This window comes from Dermochelys coriacea, chromosome 3 (genome assembly GCF_009764565.3).
Source record: "Dermochelys coriacea isolate rDerCor1 chromosome 3, rDerCor1.pri.v4, whole genome shotgun sequence".
NCBI classification, from domain to species: Eukaryota; Metazoa; Chordata; order Testudines; family Dermochelyidae; genus Dermochelys; species Dermochelys coriacea.
The window spans coordinates 30,089,474-30,111,368 of NC_050070.1; the positions used below are offsets into that span (position 1 = coordinate 30,089,474).

The 21,895-nt window shown below is 43.8% G+C and overlaps 1 protein-coding gene across 2 annotated transcripts in view; it reads left to right on the plus strand.

The window, feature by feature from the left end:
* PDIA6 (protein disulfide isomerase family A member 6) overlaps window positions 1-21,895 on the plus strand; it is a 24,135-nt gene continuing 2,240 nt past the window's right edge. The window contains exons 1-11 of one of the 2 annotated variants that reach the window (XM_038395176.2): window positions 1-181; window positions 6,593-6,734; window positions 8,727-8,784; window positions 9,458-9,584; window positions 10,957-11,063; window positions 13,605-13,741; window positions 14,247-14,361; window positions 15,610-15,750; window positions 17,388-17,472; window positions 17,562-17,634; window positions 19,136-19,294. In XM_038395176.2, coding sequence (XP_038251104.1) covers window positions 148-181; window positions 6,593-6,734; window positions 8,727-8,784; window positions 9,458-9,584; window positions 10,957-11,063; window positions 13,605-13,741; window positions 14,247-14,361; window positions 15,610-15,750; window positions 17,388-17,472; window positions 17,562-17,634; window positions 19,136-19,294 — 1,178 coding nt within the window. In that variant the 5' untranslated portion in view covers window positions 1-147. The remainder of the gene's footprint in view (window positions 182-6,592; window positions 6,735-8,726; window positions 8,785-9,457; window positions 9,585-10,956; window positions 11,064-13,604; window positions 13,742-14,246; window positions 14,362-15,609; window positions 15,751-17,387; window positions 17,473-17,561; window positions 17,635-19,135; window positions 19,295-21,895) is intronic. The other variant, XM_043510244.1, reaches the window with a different exon arrangement.

Sequence of the window (21,895 nt, forward strand, 5' to 3'; positions counted from 1 at the left end):
ATGACCCGGCCGCCGTCTATTGGCTATGCAAATGAGAGAACGGCGGCAGCACCAATGAGCAGCGGCCACGGCTGGGAACGCGGGGCCGCGTGGGCAGGGCGGTGAAGCGGCTTTTGTAGCGGCGAGGTCGCGCGCAGCCCAGTCACCATGGGGATGTTCGGCGCGAGCCGCCTCTTGCTCGGTAGGCGCCGCGCGGGCTCCGGCGGGCGCGGGCGCGGGCGCGGGAGCGGGGGGAGGCCCTGCTTGGGGCCGGCAGGCCGGGGTCAGGGGGCTCCGCTGGGAACTGGCTGCGCGGGGAGGGTTGGGCCCCGCCCCGGCAGGGCGGTGACCCTGGCGGAGGCTCCATCGCCGAAAGGAGCCGTGAGACCCTTGGCTCGGCGCGAGCCCCCCTTGCCCGGGAGCCTGCGGGCCTAGCGCGGCTGTCCCTGCCTCTCGGGCCGGGGGCCAGCGCTGGCGGGCCGGGGGAGGGGGAGGCTCACGGCCGAGTCAGGCCTCCCTGTTCCGTCGGTGGGCAGCTGCTGCAGATCGCACCCGCCGGAGAGGCCGTGCGGGAGGGGGCCCCCTAGCGCTGTCTGGCCAGATTTGCTGGGGGCGCGCAAGGGTCCGAGTATCTGGGACACAAGCCGAGAGGGGAGAAGTGTGTCACCAAAGCTAACTGAAAAAGGACGGCGATCCGGGCTCAAGGAAGAAACCAACTAATGGGGAGATTCATAGATACTAAGGTCAGAAGGGACCATTCTGATCATCTAGTCCGACCTCCTGCTCAGCGCAGGCCACAGAATCTCACCCACCCACTCCTATGAAAAACCTCACCCATGTCTGAGCTATTGAAGTCCTTAAATCATGGTTCAAAGACTTCAACGAGCAGAGAAGCCTCCCTCCAGTGACCCGTGCCCCATGCTACAGAGGAAGGCGAAAAAGCTCCAGGGCCTCTCCAATCTGCCCTGGAGGAAAATTCCTTCCCGACCCCAAATATGGCCATCAGCTAAACCCTGAGCACATGGTCTGTTCGGCTGCAGAATAATCTTTGAGGGGAAACAGTAGGAGCCCTAAATAACGAAGAGCTCTTGTGGCACGTTAAGGACTAACACATTTATTTGCCTAAATCTGTTAGTCTCTCAGGTGCCACAAGGACTCCTCATTGTTTTTGCTGATGCAGACTAACACGGCTGCCCCCTCTGAAAATAGGAGCCCTGTACTCGAAGACATTTTAAAATTAGGCTTGGCAAATAGCCAGAAAGAATCCTGCCTTGCTCCTGGGGGAATGGCCTACGTGAGCCAGGGGTGAGCCTCTTCCATCTCTCGTTTATAGGAACCCAGTTCTGTTCTAGCTTGGGCTAAGCTCCTTTTGAACAACCGTGGAAGTTCATGGGATTGTTGGACTCTGATTCTAAAAAATGTACTTCTCTGTGTGTCTTCTAACCTTACCAAGGTATCCATCTGTAGCAAACCTTATTCTTAGTTGAGCCACGCTTTCCAATGGAGGTGTAGGAGACTATTCTCCATGCATGAAGAAGATCATTCCAGAAGATAAGGGGTCAAGTTGTGAGATGTAACATGAGGAAAAGGCCAAATCATAGAATACAAATATGCTGCATGGTTATGCTACTGGATTCCTGAATTGTAAAAAGTGTTGAGTGCATAACTGAGGGGAGATAAAAGCAGCAACTAGATCTAATAAAATGATCTATGAGATTGCAGTTATCTGTACATAGAAGCATCATGTCCTAATGGAATCATGTTGATAAGTTGTATCTCTTAACTTCTTAAATAATTGCTTGTAACTGCTTGCTCCAGAGCTCACAAGAGCAGAGACTATCATCCTAAGTAATACACAGGTGAGGAATTAATGATTGGTAGGCTATTGAGTACTAGTGACCACAATGTAAATAAGTTTTAGCATGGAGGGATAAGCATTGTGACACACAAGTTTAGAAAGTGAGATTTTTTTTTTTTAAAGGAAGATAATCAAAAATGAGAACTAAATTTCTCAGACTCAGCATGTATATCATAAGCAGTAAAATATATCATAAGACGCAAAGCATGTATAATACCTCCTAACCAAAATAATAATTACAGGAAGGCAAACAGTATGGATGGTTAAATGGGAAGGTTCAAAATATGGATTCAGATGTGATACTGGAAAATGGAAATCCATATTGAAACCAATAGAAATGTGCAGTTACTGTCAAGTGAAATGCAAGATGAATAAGAGGGAATGGCCAAAGAGACGCAACCAAATGCAATGCAAATATATTGGAAGAGGAAGTAAGTGCTGAGATGACGGCTCTCTTAAGATAGAAAGCAAAGCTGTCTACAGTGTGCACTTCAACTATTGCAAAATGATTAATCATTTGCAATAGGAAATACAGTGGTAGAACACTTAAGATTACCTGTTTGTTTTTTGTAGAAAATACACAGTATGTATTTTCCCCTCTCTAATCCAGGCCTAATTAAATGAATTCTGTTTTACCTCTCCAGTGAGTGTCTTGCTGCTTTATTTACATGGCTGCACATAACTAGGATCCTGCACGTCAGTGTGAGAAATTGATACTTTATCAGAAAGCATAGAATGTTGATGGGGGAAAGAAGGAAGGGTAGAGACTAAATACTTCTGTGGCCTTTTTTCCACCTCCATTACTCAACCTGGCCCTCACGCACTCACAAAAGCGTTGATCCCTTAAAACATTCACAGGTAGCGAGAAATGCTGAATAAACAGCACCATGCATGGCCAGGGTGGAGTGTCTTACCTGTCATGCATGTGCACCAGTTTATGAACTGCACAGTAATCAGACTTCTACAAAAATCCTTAGTAAGGGATGCATGAAATAATCTGCCCTTAGGGGAAATTTCTTCCTTAGCCCTGTCAATGGGTGGCTTTTGTCATGACAGTGAAGGTTTCTATGTAGAATTTATACTTCTATTCTGTCATGACTATGGATGGTCTTGTTTTCTATATAATTCATTCAAATTTGTAAAGCACATTTTGTTTTGACAGTGTTGGGGAACCTTTTACTTTGTATTATGCCTTTTGATTTGAAAGCCCTATTCCAGGTTTGATTACTGTTTGTGTGAAAGTGAGTTTTAACCTTGAATTTTTGCTGAAGGCAAATTTCAAATTGCATATGCGATTGTAGAAGTTGCAAATCACATTTTTGGTTAGTTCGATGTCTTCCAGTCTGGGAACAGAAAATGACTTGGGGCAAATTTCATAGTGAGCTGTTGACAACTTGCTTATTAACAAAAGCTTCTGATAAATTGGAAGATCTGTTTATGAAAAGGGGGAGAAATGGCAGAAATTATTGAATAAAATTCATTGAGCTCTAGTTTTGACTTCATTCTGCCACAGATCTCTTAGGTGATGTAGAGTTACTTCCTGAAAAAGTTTTGCTGCAATTGTACATACAGTGTATTCAGCTCTGAGGGGAAGTTTTCCTTTTCTCTTAAGAGCAGCTGTACCATGCAGCTAAGGCTCTCTTTCACTTTCTTAATGCCTTATCTCACCCCCAATGGCAGCTGTTACTGCAGGTCAGCCTGACATGCTGCAGGAGCAATTGTATGTGGGCTGCGTGTCACTCCTGAAGTACACTGGTGTGAGTTGATCACCTGTGGTGAGGGTAGTACTTCTTTTGGAGGAAGGGGATGAGGGGAAGAAAAAAATCTCTAGAACAGGGATCTCAAACATGCGGGCCGCATGCGGTTCTTTTGTGCGGCCTGCCAAGTTTCCCTGCACACCCCCACCCTTCCCATGCACCGCCCCTCTGCCTATCCCATCTCACCGTGAGCCCCATGCCAATCCCTGAAGTGGCCAGAATCATGTCCCTGTGGCCCCAGGGGGGCAGAGGGTTCTGTGCTTTGCGCTCACTTTCAGGCACTGCCCCCCCGCAGCTCCCATTGGCCAGGAACGGGGAACTGCAGCCAATGGGAGCTTTGGGGAGGTACCTGGAGGAGCTGCAAGAGCAGCACATGGAGCCCTGTGCCGCTGCCTTCTCCCCCAGGGAGGTGGTTCTGGCCGCTTCCTGGAGCGGGGCCAGGGCAGGCAGCAAGCCTGCCCTGGCCCTGGTGCGTGCCGCTGCCACCCCAGAGCCTGCACCCCAGCTCCCTGTCCTGAGCCCCCTGTCACATCCCACACCCCTCCTGCACCCCAACCCCCCTGCCCGGAGCCCTCTGCCACACCCTGCATCCTGACCCCCTGCTGCACCCCACTCCCCAACTCTCTGCCCTGAGCCCCTGCCACACCCCACACCCCTCCTGCACCCCCTGGGGGCAGGGAGGGGGTGGAGTTAGGGTGGGGACTTCTGGGAAGGGGTTGGAATGCGGGCAGGAGCAGCGGGGGGGGGTGTCAGTGATGCGGCCCTCAGGCCAGTGCACTAGTCCTCATGTGGCCCTCGTGGTCATTTGAGTTTGAGACCCCTGCTCTAGAACATGAATAAACATACTTAAGCTGGTCCAGGATTACTTCAAAAGAAACTCACAGATTTTAAGGCCAGAAGGGACCATTATAAGGCAGTGTGGCAAAGTGGAGATCACTGGAATCGGACTTGGGAGAACTATGCTATATTTCCAGCACAGCCACTGATTTGCTGGGGTCGGAAAGGAATTTTCCTCCAGGTCAGATTGGCAGAGATCCTGGTGGGATTGCCTTCCTCTGACGAGTGGGGCATGGGTCACTTGTTGGTCTGAAGTAGAATAAAAGGTGTGTCTGTAACTTGAAGTCTGTAAATCAAGATTTGAGGATTTAAGTAACTCAGCCAGAGATTATGGGCCTATTACTGGAGTGGGTGGGTGAGGTTCTGTGGCCTGCTATGTGCAGGAGGTCAGACTAGAAGATGATCACAATGGTCCCTTTTGGTCATAAGGTCTGAGTCTGAGACTGGGCAAGTCTCTTCACCTCCATGGCTTAGTTTCCCCATCTGTAAAATGGGGATAATGATACTGACTTCCATTGTAAAGCACTTCGAGACCTACTTTTGGAAAGTGCTGTGTAAGAGGTGGTATTATTACCTAGTCTGACCGCCTTTATAACATGGGCCATAGAATTTCATCATCACTAAGGCAGATCTTCCAGAAAGGCAGCCAGTCTTCATCTAAAGACTTCAAGAGATGGAGAATCCACCGTTTCCTTTGGTAGCTTGTTCCAATGGTTAATCACCCTCACTGTTAAATTCAAACTAGAAACACATCACACATTTTTTATCTGCCTTTAACTTCCAGCCAGGGGTTTTTGTTATGTTCTTCTCTTCTATTGTGAAGAACCTTTTAGTACCTAGTATTTTCTCTCCATGAAGGTACTTAATATATTGTATTCAAGTCACCTCTTGATCTTTAGATAAATTTAAACAGATTGAGTTCCTTAAGTCTCTCCCTCTTAAGGCATTTTTTCCAGCCCTTGAATAATTTTATGGCTCTTTTCTACACCGTCTCCAGTTCAACAGAAAGAGTTGCTCAACTTTTCACCAGGAAAAATCTTCTAGAGTTCAAATGGCCTTTTAGAGTAGGGATGTAAATAGCAGTTTAAAAAAAAAGGAACTGTATAACCAATTGCAATTTTATCAGTTACATGGTTAAACATTTCACCGGGGAACTAAGGGGGCGGGCGGTGCTGCAGCATCCCCACGTTTTACGTGAGGCTCTGCTCCCGCGCCCAGGGACTCTGCCGCCGGCCTTCACCACCCGCCACTGCACCCAGGGACTCCGCTGTCGGCCCTGCGCCTGGGGCAGCAGTGGAGTCCTGGGGTCCAGTGGACAGCGGAGTTCAGTCATTAACTGTTAACCAATACCAGTAAGACTGATGCTTATCGGTTAACCTTTTACATCCCTATTTTAGAATGTTTGTTATTCCAGGAGGTGTGACCCAAAGACTAACTTCTGGTTTGCCTCCTACCACTTGAGAAACAAAACAATACTATAGGTGCTAGGACTCATCAGTAGCAAGGACAGAGGAGTGCCTGCCTTCCTTCCTACCCCTCCTGCTGCTGCTGTTTGGTTCTAGTTCCAAATTGAATGTAGCAAGTCCTAGACTCCAAACCAGTGTAACTTGAAATAATTGAACTAAGACACATGTCCTGTTACCTTGGGGGGGAAAGATCTGAGAATTTCGGCCTATGCTGTCCTTGAATCATGTTGGGTAAGGGGTGTGGCCAGCCAACCCTGCATTTTTTCCTGAGACCTGTGAGGACATCCTGCAGATCTCCAGGGTATGCACATGGAGGTCTAGCCTGTCTGTGCTGTTTCAGGCCTTCAGGTAGTTGCTATGGCCTCCAAACGTGAGCCAAAAATCTTTGAGGGGGTTTGGAGAGGCAGCATAAATTCCATCAGGTTTGCTGGAAGATGGTGGTATAGAAAGCATCTGTCACCTAAATCCATGGAGTCCTGGACACATGATCTTTGCATGGGAAGGCTTCTGCAGGATGGCAAGGAGAGAGAGATGGGTTGCTGCAATTTCCCTCCCTCTGGCAGATTTGGTGTTCCTGTCTTTCTCCCTACTGCTAAAAGAAAAGGGGGGTTGGAGGGGGGTGATTCAGCCATGAATCTAGTACAGCCAGTGATATTTTTGATGGGAGTATAATTTGGGCTTTCTTTTTGTTTTAGGAGCTGTGAGCTGCACATTCTTCCTGGCAGCTAACAGCCTATATTCATCCAGTGATGATGTGATAGAGCTAACGCCAACAAATTTCAACAAGGAAGTCATTCAGAGCGACAGTTTATGGCTGGTAGAATTCTACGCACCATGGTAAGTATCATAGCTAGTCAGAGAATCCTAGCACATGCTGTCTTGCCAGGTGTGCTTGTAAGAGGATTGACTAATTTCTATAAACAAAGGACTTTCTGCTCACCCTTGTATCTTCGAGGAATACAAAGGTGACTTAGTAGAAATCCTGACCAACCATTCACTCTCTCACATAGATCTCACTTGGGTTTCAATACATTTCAAATGTGGCCAGCAAAATAAACCTGGGTTTATAGAACAGCTTGGGGGAAAATAATTAGTCTGGATTGGTAAGAGATGCATTAGATCCCAGCCTAGACGCTCAAATCTTTTTGCATTTATAACTATCAATATTAACTTCAGTAAAGATAGAAAAATAATTAGAGCTGTCAATCATCGTTAATTCAAACGATTAATTCCAAACAAATTAACTCGATTAATTTTATCACAATTGCAGTTTTAATCACACTACAATAATAGAATATGAATTGAAACTTATTATGAATATTTTGGATGTTTTTCTACATTTTTCAAATATATTCATTCTCTTTACTGTGAAAAACAATGTAAAAATTAAAGCCTACAAGTCCACTCAGTCCTACTTTTTGTTCAGTCAATCGCTAAGATAGACAAATTTGTTTACATTTACATGAGATAATGCTGCCTACTTCTTATTTTACGATGACACCTGAACGTGAGAACAGGCGTTCAACGCCAGCAACAACAGTGCCATATGCAAGATATTTACGTGCCAGTTGAGTGTAGTTATGTAAAAAAAAAATTCTACATTTGTAAGTTGAACTTTCACGAAAGAGATTGCCCTACAGTACTTGTATAAATGAATTGGAAAATATTATTTTTTTCTTATATACAGTGCAAATATTTATAATAAAAATAATATAAAGTGAGCACTGTACACTTTGTATTCTGTGTTATAATTGAAATCAATATATTTGAAAATGTAGAAAGCATTCCAAAATATTTAAATAAATGGTTTTCTGTTATTATGTAACAGTGCGATTTAAAACTGTGATTAATCACAATTCATTTTTTTTTGTTTGGCAGCTCTAAAAATAATTGATTAGCAGTATGTTCTAAATGAAGAGTTTCTCTCTGTCCAATCTTTCCCAGCCTGACCCCGCCATGAAGGCATAAGGCTGAATTTGTGGTTACGATGCCCCCATCCAGCTGCCCAACTTAGCCTGTATTACTATTCTAGGCAAAGCTTTGTGTCCCTCATCTCCTCTATGAAATGTAATAGCATACTAACAAGGGTGAATCACTGTTGGGCTAACACATCCAGGTTCTAATCCATCATAACTAAAGATAACCTGTCATAAAGTAAACAGTGAAAAAGGAAAAGTCTTCAGGGTTAGCCTGGGGCAAAGCATAATGGAAGTATAAGAAACAGCTAAGATCTCAGTGTATGCTCTTTGCAGAAGAAAATGTCCTTTACACACCAGAAAAAGAAGAGTAGCTTACTGAAAACCACAGCTTACCAGAGCATGTGTATACTCTTACAGTTTTCTTTGACACGCCTCTTGTGCAGATCTGCTTGAACAAACTACTCAGTTATCATCCCTCAGTCAAGATTGCTTGGGGGTTCTGCTTCACTGGAATAACTTCCCTTGAGATTTCCTCTCTCCTTTCTTTAAGACTTAACAGTACCAGGCAGTCCAAGTTCTTATCATATACAGTTCTTTTGCTGGGTTGGAGCTCACCATTTCCATTTGAGGCTAGTTTTTAGATTATCGTTGTCAGCAGGATAAGAATCCTTTGCAGTGTTTGCTCCTGGTGTCTGCAGTAAGATGGTGATATCACAACTTTGTATTCTTCCCCCCTCACATGGCTAGAACTCCCAACTCCATTTCACAAAATGCAAATAGCAAATGATTAATTACATTTGTATGCTGGACTCTTGCAGAGTTCAAATTTCATTGATTTCTTAGGTATTTTGTGAAATGAAGTACTTACCAAGTACTTACTTGAATGAAAATAAATTTATTTTTCCAAAAGGTGTGGTCACTGTCAACGACTAACTCCTGAATGGAAGAAAGCAGCGACGGCATTAAAAGTAAGTTTAAATTTTCCCCACGCACATGCAGTGCTTTAGAGTTGGGGGGGGGGGGGTTAGGCTGTTAGAAATTTACAACTAACTTTAGGTCAGCCTTGTGAAATTGTACTAGCCCTGGACAAGTAAAATTCTTTAACAGGCAAAATGTCAGGTTTTTCTAAATAATCTGTCCAACGGTTTTTGCTTTTTCTTGTAAACTTCCATGACTGCTGTGGAAGGCTGTTTATAGAATCAAAAATCAATGGTTTTATTATCCAGATTCCTGGCTGAGAAATATTTTTCTTCCTCTTTTTCTCTCTTCCCCCCCCCCCCCCCCCCCCAAAAAAAAAAAAAAGCCTCTGAATGCCTTTAGATCCCAGAACTAGCACAGGTTGGGTGTGTGGAAATAGCTCTGTAAACTGCAACATACTAGCATTTGTTTCAGTATGGTAAATGTGACAATGCAGTGATCGGCTGAACTTTGAATTTGCTGTTTAGTCTTTCTACACACCTTTTTGTTTAATTAAAAAAACCCATTAATTGATAACTTTGTCTCTCCCATTCCCAACTACTAGGCTGCCATGGCCCCAAACTTCCCCAGTACATTACTCACTGGTTCTTTCTACCTGATCATTATGGCTCCTGCTGTCAAATGCATTAAATTACAGTTGAAGCTTTTTTAAAATTTATGTAGGGTGTTGTGAAAGTTGGTGCAGTTGATGCAGATAAGCATCAGTCCCTAGGTGGTCAGTACGGTGTTCGAGGATTTCCAACTATCAAGATATTTGGATCCAACAAGAACAAAGCAGAAGATTACCAGGGTAAGTGCTGTGCGGTACTCTTTCATGTGTGGTGTGTTTTCATGTCTCGTGTGATATGATTGACACAATAGATAAAAAGAATTGTAAAATTGCTTATTCCATGTCTGCTATCTATAATCAGTAAGGCTATGTTTTATTCACAGTTTGTTTTTTTTTTTTTTTTTAGTAAAAGTCATGGACAGGTCACGGGCAGTAAACAAAAATTCACGACCTGTGACCTGTCCATGACTTGTACCGTATACCCCTGACTAAATCTTTGTGGGGGATGGCCCGTGGGTTTGGGGGGACGGGTGTGCAGCCTGGGCGTGCACCCACTGTGGGGTGAGTTGGCGGAGCTGGCAGGCTCCTTGTCTGACTCCATGTCTCCCCGGAAGTGACAACATCCGCCTCCCTCAGCTCCTAGGCAGAGATGTGGCCAGGCAGATCTGTGTGCTGCCTCCGCCCTGAGTGCCAGCTCCCATTGGCCGGGAACCGCGGCCAATAGGAGCTGCACGGGTGGTGTCTGCAGGTGGAGGCAGGGCACAGAGCTGCCTGGCCACGCCTCTGCCTAGGAGCTGAGGGAGGGGGATGTCGCTGCTTACTGGGAGAGTGCCTCCCCCTCCCCCCCGAGGTAAATGCCACCCAGAACCCTCACCCCCTCCTGTGCCCCAACTCTGAGTTCCCTCCCATACCCAAACTCCTGCTGTTGGAGTGTGGGAGGGGACTGAGACTGCCCCAAGTGTGACTGGCTGGGGGGCCACCCAAGCTGCTCAGGTGGCCTCCAGGCCAGCCGCACCAGCTGCTGCAGAAGTCACAGAGATCTTGGAAAGTCACAAAATCTATGACCTCTATGACAAACTCCCAGCCTTAATAATCAGGTATCTTCATGTAGACTGTGGTTATTTTAGGAAACAAACAGAAAAGAACTCTGCTGCTAGTAGTTGCAGTTGAGTAATTCATCTGTTGTGATGTCATGGAAACATAATAGCAGATTCCCAGTTAAATCACACTGCAGTGTTCAAGTTTGGAAGGTCCAAGGTATTGCTGTAAGATATTACTGATTTCTTGATGTGTATGCCCTGAGGAGAGGGTTTATTAGAGAGGGTATTCGTTTGCTGTCATGGTGGTAGTGACCTAATTCTTGTAGAGTATTGTGTTCAATATCAATTTGCCTTACATGTAACTTCCTTGCTTTTTAGCATTTGTGAGGAAATACACTTGTGCAACCTTAGTGCCCAAGTTAGTTGAGTCCCACCATACACAAAATGTCAGTAAAGGCCAATCCTGTGCCCACTGAAGATAACAGGAGCAGGATTGGGCCTTGAATCTAAGCTTGTAAAATAGGGTGCTAATATGATTTGATAGTTCAGCCCTTTATTCTGCTGTGTCACAGGTGGCAGAACAAGTGAAGCTATTGTTGATGCTGCTTTAAGTACTCTTCGATCACTGGTGAAGGATCGTCTTAGTGGCAGAAGTGGAGGATATAGTTCTGGAAAGCAGGTAGTTCTCAGGGAATGGATAACGCATTGTTTTTATTGATGAGGCTTCATCTCTTCTGCAGCAAATCAGAGCCTTGTGCTCCAAGATCTGTGTAGCACTTGAGGGTGCGTGGGATCACTTTGTGTGTTCATGCTGGTACGACACTTGCAAAGTGTGTGAAAGAACTTGGGGTATTGGTTATGCTGACTGACAGAAGATTCTCTTTGGGCTGTTTCGCAGCACGTTCCAGAAAAGCCACAAGTCTCATTCTTAGGATATGTCTGCATGGCAACCAGAAAGCCTAGGGAGGGAGATGGGCTTCAGAGCTCAAGCTGCAGCTCAAGCCTGAATGTCTGTGGAGCTATTTTTAGTGCTGTAACTTGAGTCTGAGTCTGTCAACCCAGGCTCTGAGACTTGCTCTTGTGGGTTTCTGCTTGCTGTGTAGATATACCCATAAAGTAAGATAAAGTGAATAACATGGTTTAGAAAACAGCCAGGTTGCATGTGACCCTAATGTGGTATACCAACTGCAGCAGAACTCTTCATTGGCCAAAATGGTTTATATGGCATGTTTATCTCTGTCCACTAGTAAGCATTCAGGATGTCTAGAAACCTTTTAGAGGTTCAGTAATTCAACTTGAAGGAACTTTTTTTCCTGACAGAAAAAAATCACTTCAGTTGTTGACTTGTAGAAGTGGAACGTTTAGGTATTAGCTGACCTTTTTCAGCTCCACAACATTCTAATGCTAAGTATTATAATAGTTATTAATAACTAGAGCAAGTTAAATGCTGATGGCAATCATCAAAAATATGATCAATATTTTAAAAGTAGCCTGGTTCTTTACCTTGACACATCCACTGCAGTCAGTGGGAGTAGCTTGGCTAACACATCACATAGTGATTTGAATATAAACCTCATTAGGCTAATGGTGTACTAAAATCCTTTTTAAAAAGAAACTCGGACGCTTGGAGATTCTGAATCCTTAACTGAGGCCTGGGCTACCATTCCTTTCTTCACGGCTGGCTGTGCCAGCATACGGAAAGCAGCTCCACTGTTGGCCTGCAGTAATGCATCAGTTCTTGCCTGCAACAGATGTGCAAATCTCTGGAGCGCTCTGTGCACCGCTGTGCAAAATGGCCTCATGAAACCAGGACCTGCAGTCCCCTCCATGAGAAGAGAAGTCCTACTCTCCCAAAGAGATGAGTAACTGCGGCTACGTCTACACTAGAAACTTCAAAGCGCTGCTGCGGGAGCGCTCCCAGGACAACGCTTTGAAGTGTGAGTGTGGTCACGCGTGAGCGCTGGGAGAGAGCTCTCCCAGCGCTCCTGGTAATCCATCTCCACAAGGGGAATAGCTCCGAGCACTGGGAGTGCAGCTCCCAGCACTCGGAGCCTGTCCTCACTAGCGCTTTAAAGTGCTCAAACATGCTGCGCCCGGGGAGGGCGATTTTTCACACCCGAGAGCCAGAAAGTTAGAGCGCTATAAAATGTAAGTGTAGACAAGCCCTGCATGTGGAGATTTGTCAAGTTTCTAAGCACTAATGCAAGAGAGACCCTGTGGAAGGGGTGACTTGGCCTTCAATCTTTCTGTCTCTCCATGTGTTAAATGGGGTTCCTTCATCCCTTCCTCAGAGTTGTATTAAGGCTAAGTTCATTAGTGTTTGCAATTCTGTGGCACGTTCCATCTGAGGACCTCAAAGTAGTTAGTTAATTTAACATGAGAGCTAGAAAGCAAAACATAACCAGGAACGAGACCAGCTGCTAAGCATTAAGTGCTGCAGAATGAATGAGATTATTTCATAGTCCAAGCCCTGAAGTGGAAAATGTAAACAGAACAGTGAAAAATAAGAACCCTATAAAAGTCATAAAAGGAAAAGGAGTACTTGTGGCACCTTAGAGACTAACAAATGTATTAGAGGTGCCAGAAGTACTCCTTTTCTTTTTATGGATACAGACTAACACCGCTGCTACTCTGAAACCTATCATAGGGTAACATTGTCAAAAATGCTTGGTACCCAGCCCCCATTTTCAAAAGTTACTAAAGGCCATTGACTTTCAACAGGATTTGTGCTCCTATGTGCCTAAGTCACTTCTAAAATATTACTTTGCACCTAACTGATTTAGGAACCTCCTGAAAATTTTATACTTAACCTACCAAAGTGGATAAGAACTTTTTTTTTAAATTGTAATTTTTTTTAACCTGATTGTGTCCCTTTATATTCTGCCTGTGAGACTTCTTTATAAAAGTGAACCAAAAAATCTTGAGCCATTAAGATCAGAGTTCTGGTCTTTCCAGAGACTATAGTGTTGCTTCCCATAGGTCTTTAGGAGTTAGCTGCAATCTGTATGCTCTATGGGTGTTCTTAACATGGATAGCTCTCGCATGGGGAAACTCAGATTGTCTGAACTTGGAAATTTCTGATAAACACGTTTTAATTTAGCAAAGAAGTGTGTAGGTACACACATGGAAATGATCGCATCTGGAGCGGCTGTGGTGTGGTTATGTGAGGGAGCAATGCAAAAGTTTCCCCAGCTTAACAGGTTTTATTTTTGACCTACAGAGTAGCCGAGAAAGTGGAGGCGGTGATAAAAAGGATGTGATTGAACTGACTGATGACAGCTTTGATAAGAACGTTGTGAATAGTGATGACGTTTGGCTGGTAGAGTTTTATGCCCCATGGTGTGGACACTGCAAAAAGTAAGTGAAGCTGTTGGTAATCATTTTAAATGGGTACTCGCTTGTCATCTGCAGTTTATGTAAGCAGGCTTATTTCTTGAATTGGGACCCTGTCTCGCTTGTTTTATTGGATGTGAGTCTTGACAATTTAACTTGCTCACTCTTTAATTTGCCCACTCCAGAATTTACCAGAGAACCTGTTTCTTCCCTCTCCACCCCCATCAGCAGTTTTAGCATTTGTTGGACCCAGTCCTGCTTCATTTGAAATCATGGGCAAAATTCCCACTGCCACCAGTGGGAACAGGATCTGGTTCTTCAAAAGTTTCTTATGTTAGGAGAGTCTTCTAATCCCAGAATTCAAGATGTACTGAGATATTCCATGTAGTCCTTGAGTCCTTTTCCAGAGCTGCTACTACTCTGGAGAGAGTGCACTCCTCCAGGTATAAGCGGTGGGTTGTGGTTTCACTAACTTGCCTCTAAAATACCAATTTTTACTGCTAGTAATTGGCATTATGTTGCTTTTCAGTCTGGAGCCAGAATGGGCAACTGCTGCCACAGAAGTGAAAGAACAAACCAAGGGGAAAGTAAAACTGGCGGCAGTAGATGCTACAGTGAATCAGATGTTAGCCAGCCGATATGGGGTGAGTGTGCTCTACAGGTTTGAAAATTCCCTCCCCTTGTTTGCAATCTCTCTAATGGGTCACGTTCCCCGGTAAAACCTAAAAAACTCTTACCACAGCACTTACTTCTAGTTCTTAGTACTAAGAAATATTAGTATAAAAGGGACTTGAGCAATTCATGGGGAAATTAGTGCTTTTCCCAAACGCTGAGAGAAGGTGGAATAAATATGGATGTTGCCATTGAGAAAGTATCTTTATGACTCCTGCAATTTGCTTCCATGAGGTCTGGCATAACTGCACCCTATAGTAATTTACTAAGTGCCATCCTAAAGTATATACCACCTCTCTGAGACTGGCAGTTTTTGTACATGGGTCTGAGTGCAGCTAGTATCTCCAGCTGAAAGAATTCCAAAGGTGTCATGTTAGCTATACAGATGTGATACTGCAGGCTCAGAACTTGGTGCTTCGTTGGCTCACTCTCCCCCAGAAAGAAGTTTGTCTTGATTTTTAAAGGTATTTAGGCACCTAGTGGGGTTTTCAGAGGCACCTAGGCACATAAAACTCATTGATTTCAATGGGTGTGAGGTGTCTAGTTGCTTTTGAGAACCACACTTGTCTCCTAAGAGCATGATTTTTAAAAGTATTACGTGTCCTTCCATATTTCATTAATACTAAAATAGTTTAAGAAAGTAGAAAGAAAAAACATCACTGAGTAGCATGCGGGTGGAGGGTGAATTCAATCTCACTGCAATTCAACAGTCACCGATAATCAGTTGGCAATCAGTGAAGGTACTAGAACACACTCTTATTAAAAACGAGTTGTTTTTTAAGGTCCATGTGATGTAGAGGTGACCACAGTTCTTAACAGGCTTCCCTCTCTCCCCTAATAAACTCAGGGGATCTTCACCTTTGCCTTCAGAGGCATGAAGGAGTAAGCTGGCCCTGCTGATATTTAAATCCATGGTTCTAGGAAGATCTGGTGTCAAAACTTGGACCCTTGATGCACCACAGATGCTAATACTACAATAGCTAATAGTGTTTTTAACATGTATTGACTAACCCAATTTTAAATTGTAGCATAGACAAGGAATAACTAACTTGCCTTTTAAAATGTTTACGCTGAGGGTGTAGCCCTGCGATGTAGTGTGGAGATCCCCTGTCTTGATGCAAAACTCTCCCTCTTTATCTAGAGCATACCATGGTGGTATTCCATTGCAACCACTAACATTCTTGTTAATTTGAACTAATAACTTCCATATTTTATTGCAGATCCGTGGATTTCCCACAATCAAGATCTTTCAGAAAGGGGAAGACCCTGTTGATTATGATGGTGGAAGAACAAGATCTGATATAGTTGCTCGAGCTCTGGATCTTTTTTCTGAAAGTGCCCCACCACCTGAGCTGCTAGAGGTATCCCTGCTCTGCAAACCTAACTTCTCTGAGTGCTTTTCCATCCTGTCTCTTGGGCCCTGCAGTTATTTTTAAGAAAAATAGTGATGGTAAAGAAAATGACCAAAATGGTGCACGAGCAGAACTTCTTTTGGATCAAGAGTACCCAAAGATAACATCCTGGTTCATGGTATAGCTTTATATTTTTTACAGTGAATAGTACTGCTCATAAAAGAAGCTGGACTGACAGTCCTGAATGCTGAAGACCTTGATCCATGGAATAGATACCGTGAAGGTGGCAGCAGTATAAGCTATCTTGCCAATGTATCTAAATCCTCATTTGGAGAAAGGGGGTGAGATGAAAGTTCAGATTCCATTTCCACTAAAACCTTGGCCCCTTTGCTGAGACTGGTGGTGGCTTTGTCATGTGGACCACCTGTACATGAAGAACTGGGTGGAAACCACACTCATGTCACTTAGTCTAACGGCCTACAGTTGGTAACGTCTAGATTTGATTGACGTGGGCTGGATTTGAACCACTGACTTAGAAGCAAAAATTGACTCCTGTAGTCATGTATGTAGCGTGTTGGGCTGCCATTATTGTAACAAGGAGCTTTCCATAAATCTTGTGCGTTAGCCTGTGATAAAATCTATGCTGAGGTGAGGGACTGGCCAATTGAATAACTTTGCCATTTAAACAAAAACTCCCTCCTAACTGACATCAGAGAGGCTAATGACACTACTGGGCAAACTTATACTAAGCTGCATTTTGTGGCAAAGTGTTTACGGTACGCATGGAGAATATTAACATTGCAGCACTGTTAACAGTTTATGTAATCTGACACACATGCAGATTTCACCAGGGTTGGGTGCCTGCACCACTTGGGTGCAATTCGATCTATTTCACAGGAAATAAACTGTTGTTCAGAGTAATAGTTACCTCGCCTGGCATCACACCTCTTCTCCCTTCTACCCCCCCAGATCATGGTATCTTAGTGACTGACAAAATTATGAAGTGCACGCACCCCTCTCAGCCTCTGGAAATTGGCAGGGTTGGACTAGGCCTTTTTTTGTTATTGACAAACCACAATACGTCTGTCTAATGAGCCTCAAGACTAGAAGTCCCTCTTGGCTTGGGAAGATTTAGCAGCATGGCAAGTGCGGTTGGCTCCACCAGAGGCACTGAAATCACCCAACCTGTTCCCGGTTCAGTGAAATTTTTACCATGGAGATTCTGTCCACTGCACTGCCCCGCTCCTCCCCACTGTTGCTGCTAACCACTTCACTAGCTTTTATAGTTAGCCTGCTGACAGGAAATAAAGTTTTATATAGCCTATCAGCTGAGTCTCCATTTGATCTCCCTTCACATCTGAATATGCAGCATCAACAGTATTGGTAGAAGTATGCATAGGTTTGGGCATGGGGTTTCAGATGAGCATCCTGCTAGTGGACTAGAGGGAGGCTTCCAGTGTCTCTTCTGGCATGTTGCCATGGGGAAAAGTAGTTTTGTTTTGTTTTTTTTTCTTCTTTCTTTTTCCTCCCTCAAAGCAGTTGTCTTTTCAGGCAGGACTAAGTTTGAGGCTATGGCACCCAGGACTGTTAATCACCTGAGTGCTGTGGTGTTTTATAATTGGTGGTTTCTTGTTTCATTCTCCCAGATTATTGATGAAAATGTTGTGAAGAGAACCTGTGATGCCCACCAGCTCTGTGTCATTGCTGTGTTGCCTCATATTCTTGATACAGGTAGAATAAAAGGAAGCATTTTTCTTTATAATATCACTTAAGAAAAAAGATCGACCTGCCTTAACTTGTCAATTCTGTCTGGCAAACAGGAGCTGCAGGTAGAAATTCCTACTTGGAAGTCATGTTAAAAATGGCAGACAAATACAAAAAGAAAATGTGGGGGTAAGTGTCATTGCTGGCTTGGCCGCTTCTCTTGAAAAGGGGTGTGTGTGGAGGACCTCAGATGTCCACGTTAGATTCGGAGAGGTAGTTACCCTGTGTTCTGGAAGATCCCGCATCTTGTTTTTCTGTAGAAATACATAGATACCTTGCAGAGGTGGGCACAGTGCTATTGCACACAGCATCTGACAGTGCTATTTTGCAGATAAGCTAAGAGCATGGTAAAACAGAAAGCCCTGTGAATAGGTCAGTGGATACCTTTGTCAACATGACTATTTTTAAATGGGATCTGTTTAAAAAAACAGACAAAAAACCCAACTGATTAATCCTTTTTTCACCTTGCTTTCAAATGTGCATTTTGACTACTTAAGGCTAGTGTCATCTAAACATTGAGATTAGATCAAACATACCTCTCAGGTCTGAATGTTGAAAGCAATATTTGAGCTGTAAAACGTGTCTGGTTTGTTTGGAGCCTTACTTTGGTAGGCTGGTTTTTCCTCTGTTGTTGTGTCTGATTATATTTCAGAAGTGCAGGCTCTGTTAATATGTTGCCTCACATTCCCACTGTGGGCCAGTTGGCATTTTCTTTCTTCTTCTTTCCCCCTTCCTCCATGCTGGGGTTGAGCCAGTGTGTCTTTTCTTTCCACAAGCCAGGGAGAGGTCTGCTAAGGAGGGTGATGTTGCCTTAGGGCTAGCTGTGAACTCCAGGTTGCTGGACATCACAGGAAGTGTTGGGGAGCATTCTGACATGGCAGCTGCTGGGAAAGAGGCCATGGGAGGGAGAGGGGGTGACATGACAGACTTTGGGGGAGTGCTGAGACCTTTTGAACTCCTGACTGGTCTAATGCTTCACTTTCCATGGAGGACTTGTTGGGGCAAGAGAAACTGAATTAGCTAACTGGAGAGTGGAAACATCACACTCCCCTTCTCTGCTTAGCAATCTGCCTCAGGCGTTATTCAAGGCTACAGTTTTTCTTGTTTAGGTATGTGACTTAGCCCACTGTAAGCCTTGCCTGCTTAGGTTAAAGCACAGCAATCTGTTGAAGTAGAGCAAGTCTGTAACTGTTCAACTGTGCTTAAACATTGGTTCAGTAACATGGTTTCTGTCTTGTAGGAGCATCTGTTTATAGCCACTTCTACAGTACAGACTTCAATGGCTGGGCTTCCTTTGGTGCCTTGGGCTAGAAGTCTCTGTTGAAGATTGAAAAGTTTTCTTCACATAGTCAGAGCATGATTCCACATCACGGCTAGACCTTACTGACTTGAATAGAGATGAGGGTCTCTGTGCGGTTCTCCGTGATGATACTGATCAAAAACTTTGGAATCTTCCTTAAACTTTATCAGTTTTATGGGGTGGGAATCTGTGCAGCCCTGTGAACAGTGCTATAAAGGGCAAGGATGTTTTTTTGCAAATGAAAAAGCAGACCTGCCAAAAACTGGTGTAAAAGCAATAATACAGTACTGTCTTCAAGGTTTTTTTCTTTTCTTTTTTTTTTCTTTTAAGGTGGCTGTGGACAGAGGCTGGAGCTCAGTCTGAGCTTGAAAACTCATTGGGAATTGGAGGATTTGGGTACCCAGCAATGGCAGCAGTCAATGCACGGAAGATGAAATTTGCCCTCCTGAAAGGATCTTTCAGTGAACAAGGGATTAATGAATTTCTCAGGTACAAACTTTTTTTTTTAAGTAATTTAAACTGTTCATTTAACTAAATCTCTGGATCTGTGGAGACAGAACACATTATACAATGTACATTGGCATGCCAGTGTAAATTCATTCAGGAGTGTGGAGCTCTGGAAATAAGATTACTAGTTGCTGTGGGTTTTTTGTTAGTGGCTTTTTTAAACTGAAATATGGGGCATGGGGGAAGTGTCAGAAAGCATAAGACCCTGATTCTGCAGAGGATTTGCAGGATCAGACTGAGCCCTTAAACTGTAAGCTGCCAAATACTCAAAGTAGTTAGTGTGGCAGTAGTATTTGGGGGGGGGAAGACACATGGCGCCTATCTCAACTGTTTGATTCTAATAGACTGAGATTGTGCTAATAATTGAAGTCCAATACAGAATTTCCCTTTACCCGTGTCTGAAGGTAGGTCTGCACCATCACCATTCTTCCTAAGTTTTAAAAATGCACTGTGAAGCAAAAACATTTCTGTGCTCCATGTCTCTTCCAGCCACCACTCTTTCTCCTTCCACCAGATTGTGAGTGCACTAAGCATGGAAAGTTCTAACCACCATTTCAGAAAAAGTTGTTTTTGCACCTGTGGCATCCTGATTAACTGACTTCCCAGACAGTGACTTCACCAATACTAGATGTTCATTTTAATCCGGAGTACTTCACATCGTGATTATGCGCTCTGGGTAGCTTCAGTGAATCAGGAAGTACCATGAACTTTACTAGCATGAGTGCATTGTGGTTGTGGGAGTGGTTGTGAGCAGCTCAGTTAAGAACCCCACAACTGCCAACACCAGTGAGTTTGTAACAGTATTCTTTCAAACCAGTTGATGCACTGTGAACCCTAGCACTCTTCTGTGACAACGGCACAGAACAGAATCAGCTGCATAATGTACATACTTACAAGGATGTAAAAAATCAATGTGGAAGCATCACCCTAAACCAGTGGTTCCCAAACTGGGGTTCATGAAACCCTGGGGGTTCACGAAATGTTACAGGAGGTTCTTGGGGGAAAGAATTCCCTAATGGCAGACGGAGCTGTCCTTAGGGACCTCGGGCAGCACGGGCTTGCCCGGAGCCCCGGGGACTTCCAAGAGCTATGCAGATCATAGCAAGCATATCTATCACACTGAGGAGATTGAAACTTCAAGACTCTTTACAAGAAATGGAAAGGGAGTGGAATTTTTTTTGCGGTTTTTAAAATTAAATCGCTGCTAGTGTTGTTTTTAAAATGATTATGAAGAACAAGTTTAAGCTTTGTTGTAACGTGCGTTGGTTGCCTGGGCTGCTCAAGACCTGAATGCTTGTACAGGAGGAACTCTTTGAGTTGGCTTCTTAAATACCTTCATGTTGTCTCACATCTGATACTCCTTGATGAAACATAAGAGCCTTGTCTTATAACGGGCTTAATCAAAGTGACACAAGGTATGAAAGTGAGGTCTTGGAAGAATGTTGGTGTTTTCATAATGTAATAAAAATACTGTAATGATAAATAATAAATAGTGTGAAATAAGCATGTCATAAAAACAAACTTTATATTTCCAAGATCGCTGCTTTTATAACTTCTGCTCAGGTAAGGGAGAAAATCCCTGGAAATACTCATTTTTAGGAGGGGGTTCGCAAGACTGGACATTTTAGTGAAAGGGGTTCACGGGTTGTTAAAGTTTGGGAACCACTGACCTAAACCAATGTTTGTTAGACTGATTTAGTGGATTTTCCATTTAGTTTTGGGTTGAAATCTACCAGAATTTTTTTTTCTTTTAAGCAGAAAGATGTAAGTTTAACCCATGAAATTTAAGGTCTATTAAATACAAAAGTAATAGCCTCAAAAAGCATATCGGAAAATGTCCATATGCTGATGGTCAGCACTGCTATGACAACTGTTTGTCATTTCTCAAACTTAGTAAGTTCTTGTATGTTTTAAAACAACTTTAGTGAGACCTCTACAGGTGTTGTGAATAGTGATGCCAGAGGACAGTCTTCCTAGGGCAAATATCCCACAGTAACCACTATATTGATGGGCTGTATAATTAAAGATTCGTGTTACCTTACCAAAGAGAAGGACTTCCAAAGTAGATGTCATTAACACTTCAGCTCAGGTGTGCTGTGTATAAGGGAAGTAGTACAGTCACAATAGCTCTAGTTAGCTCTCTTAGTGCAAGCTGAGCATGGTGCTAAACTTGTGACTTTATGTAATGTGATAGGAAGCCTGTAAACTGTTCAGCTGAAAGCAGGAAAACTAAGCCTCCGGAGAGGAGAGGAGCAGGAAAACATAGATTTTTAAAGAGATAATGAAAGCCAACCTCAGAATAAGTGTGAATTTACCACTGAAAAAAATACTGAAAGGAATAATGCTTGCTGTTCATAAAGGTCACTCTCTTTCTACAAACTGAATTAGCAGAGCAGGTTGAGATGAATGCAGAAGCTGTTCACCCTCTGAGTCACTCCGTAATTGATGATAAATTTAGGCTTCTGACTTGAAGGAGATGAACTTCTGTAGTTGGCAACTAAGTAACATTGGCAACTAAGGATGGCAAAGTAACGTTACTGCCCATCTTAAAGTAAAAACCTCGATGCCAGAAACTAGAATGTG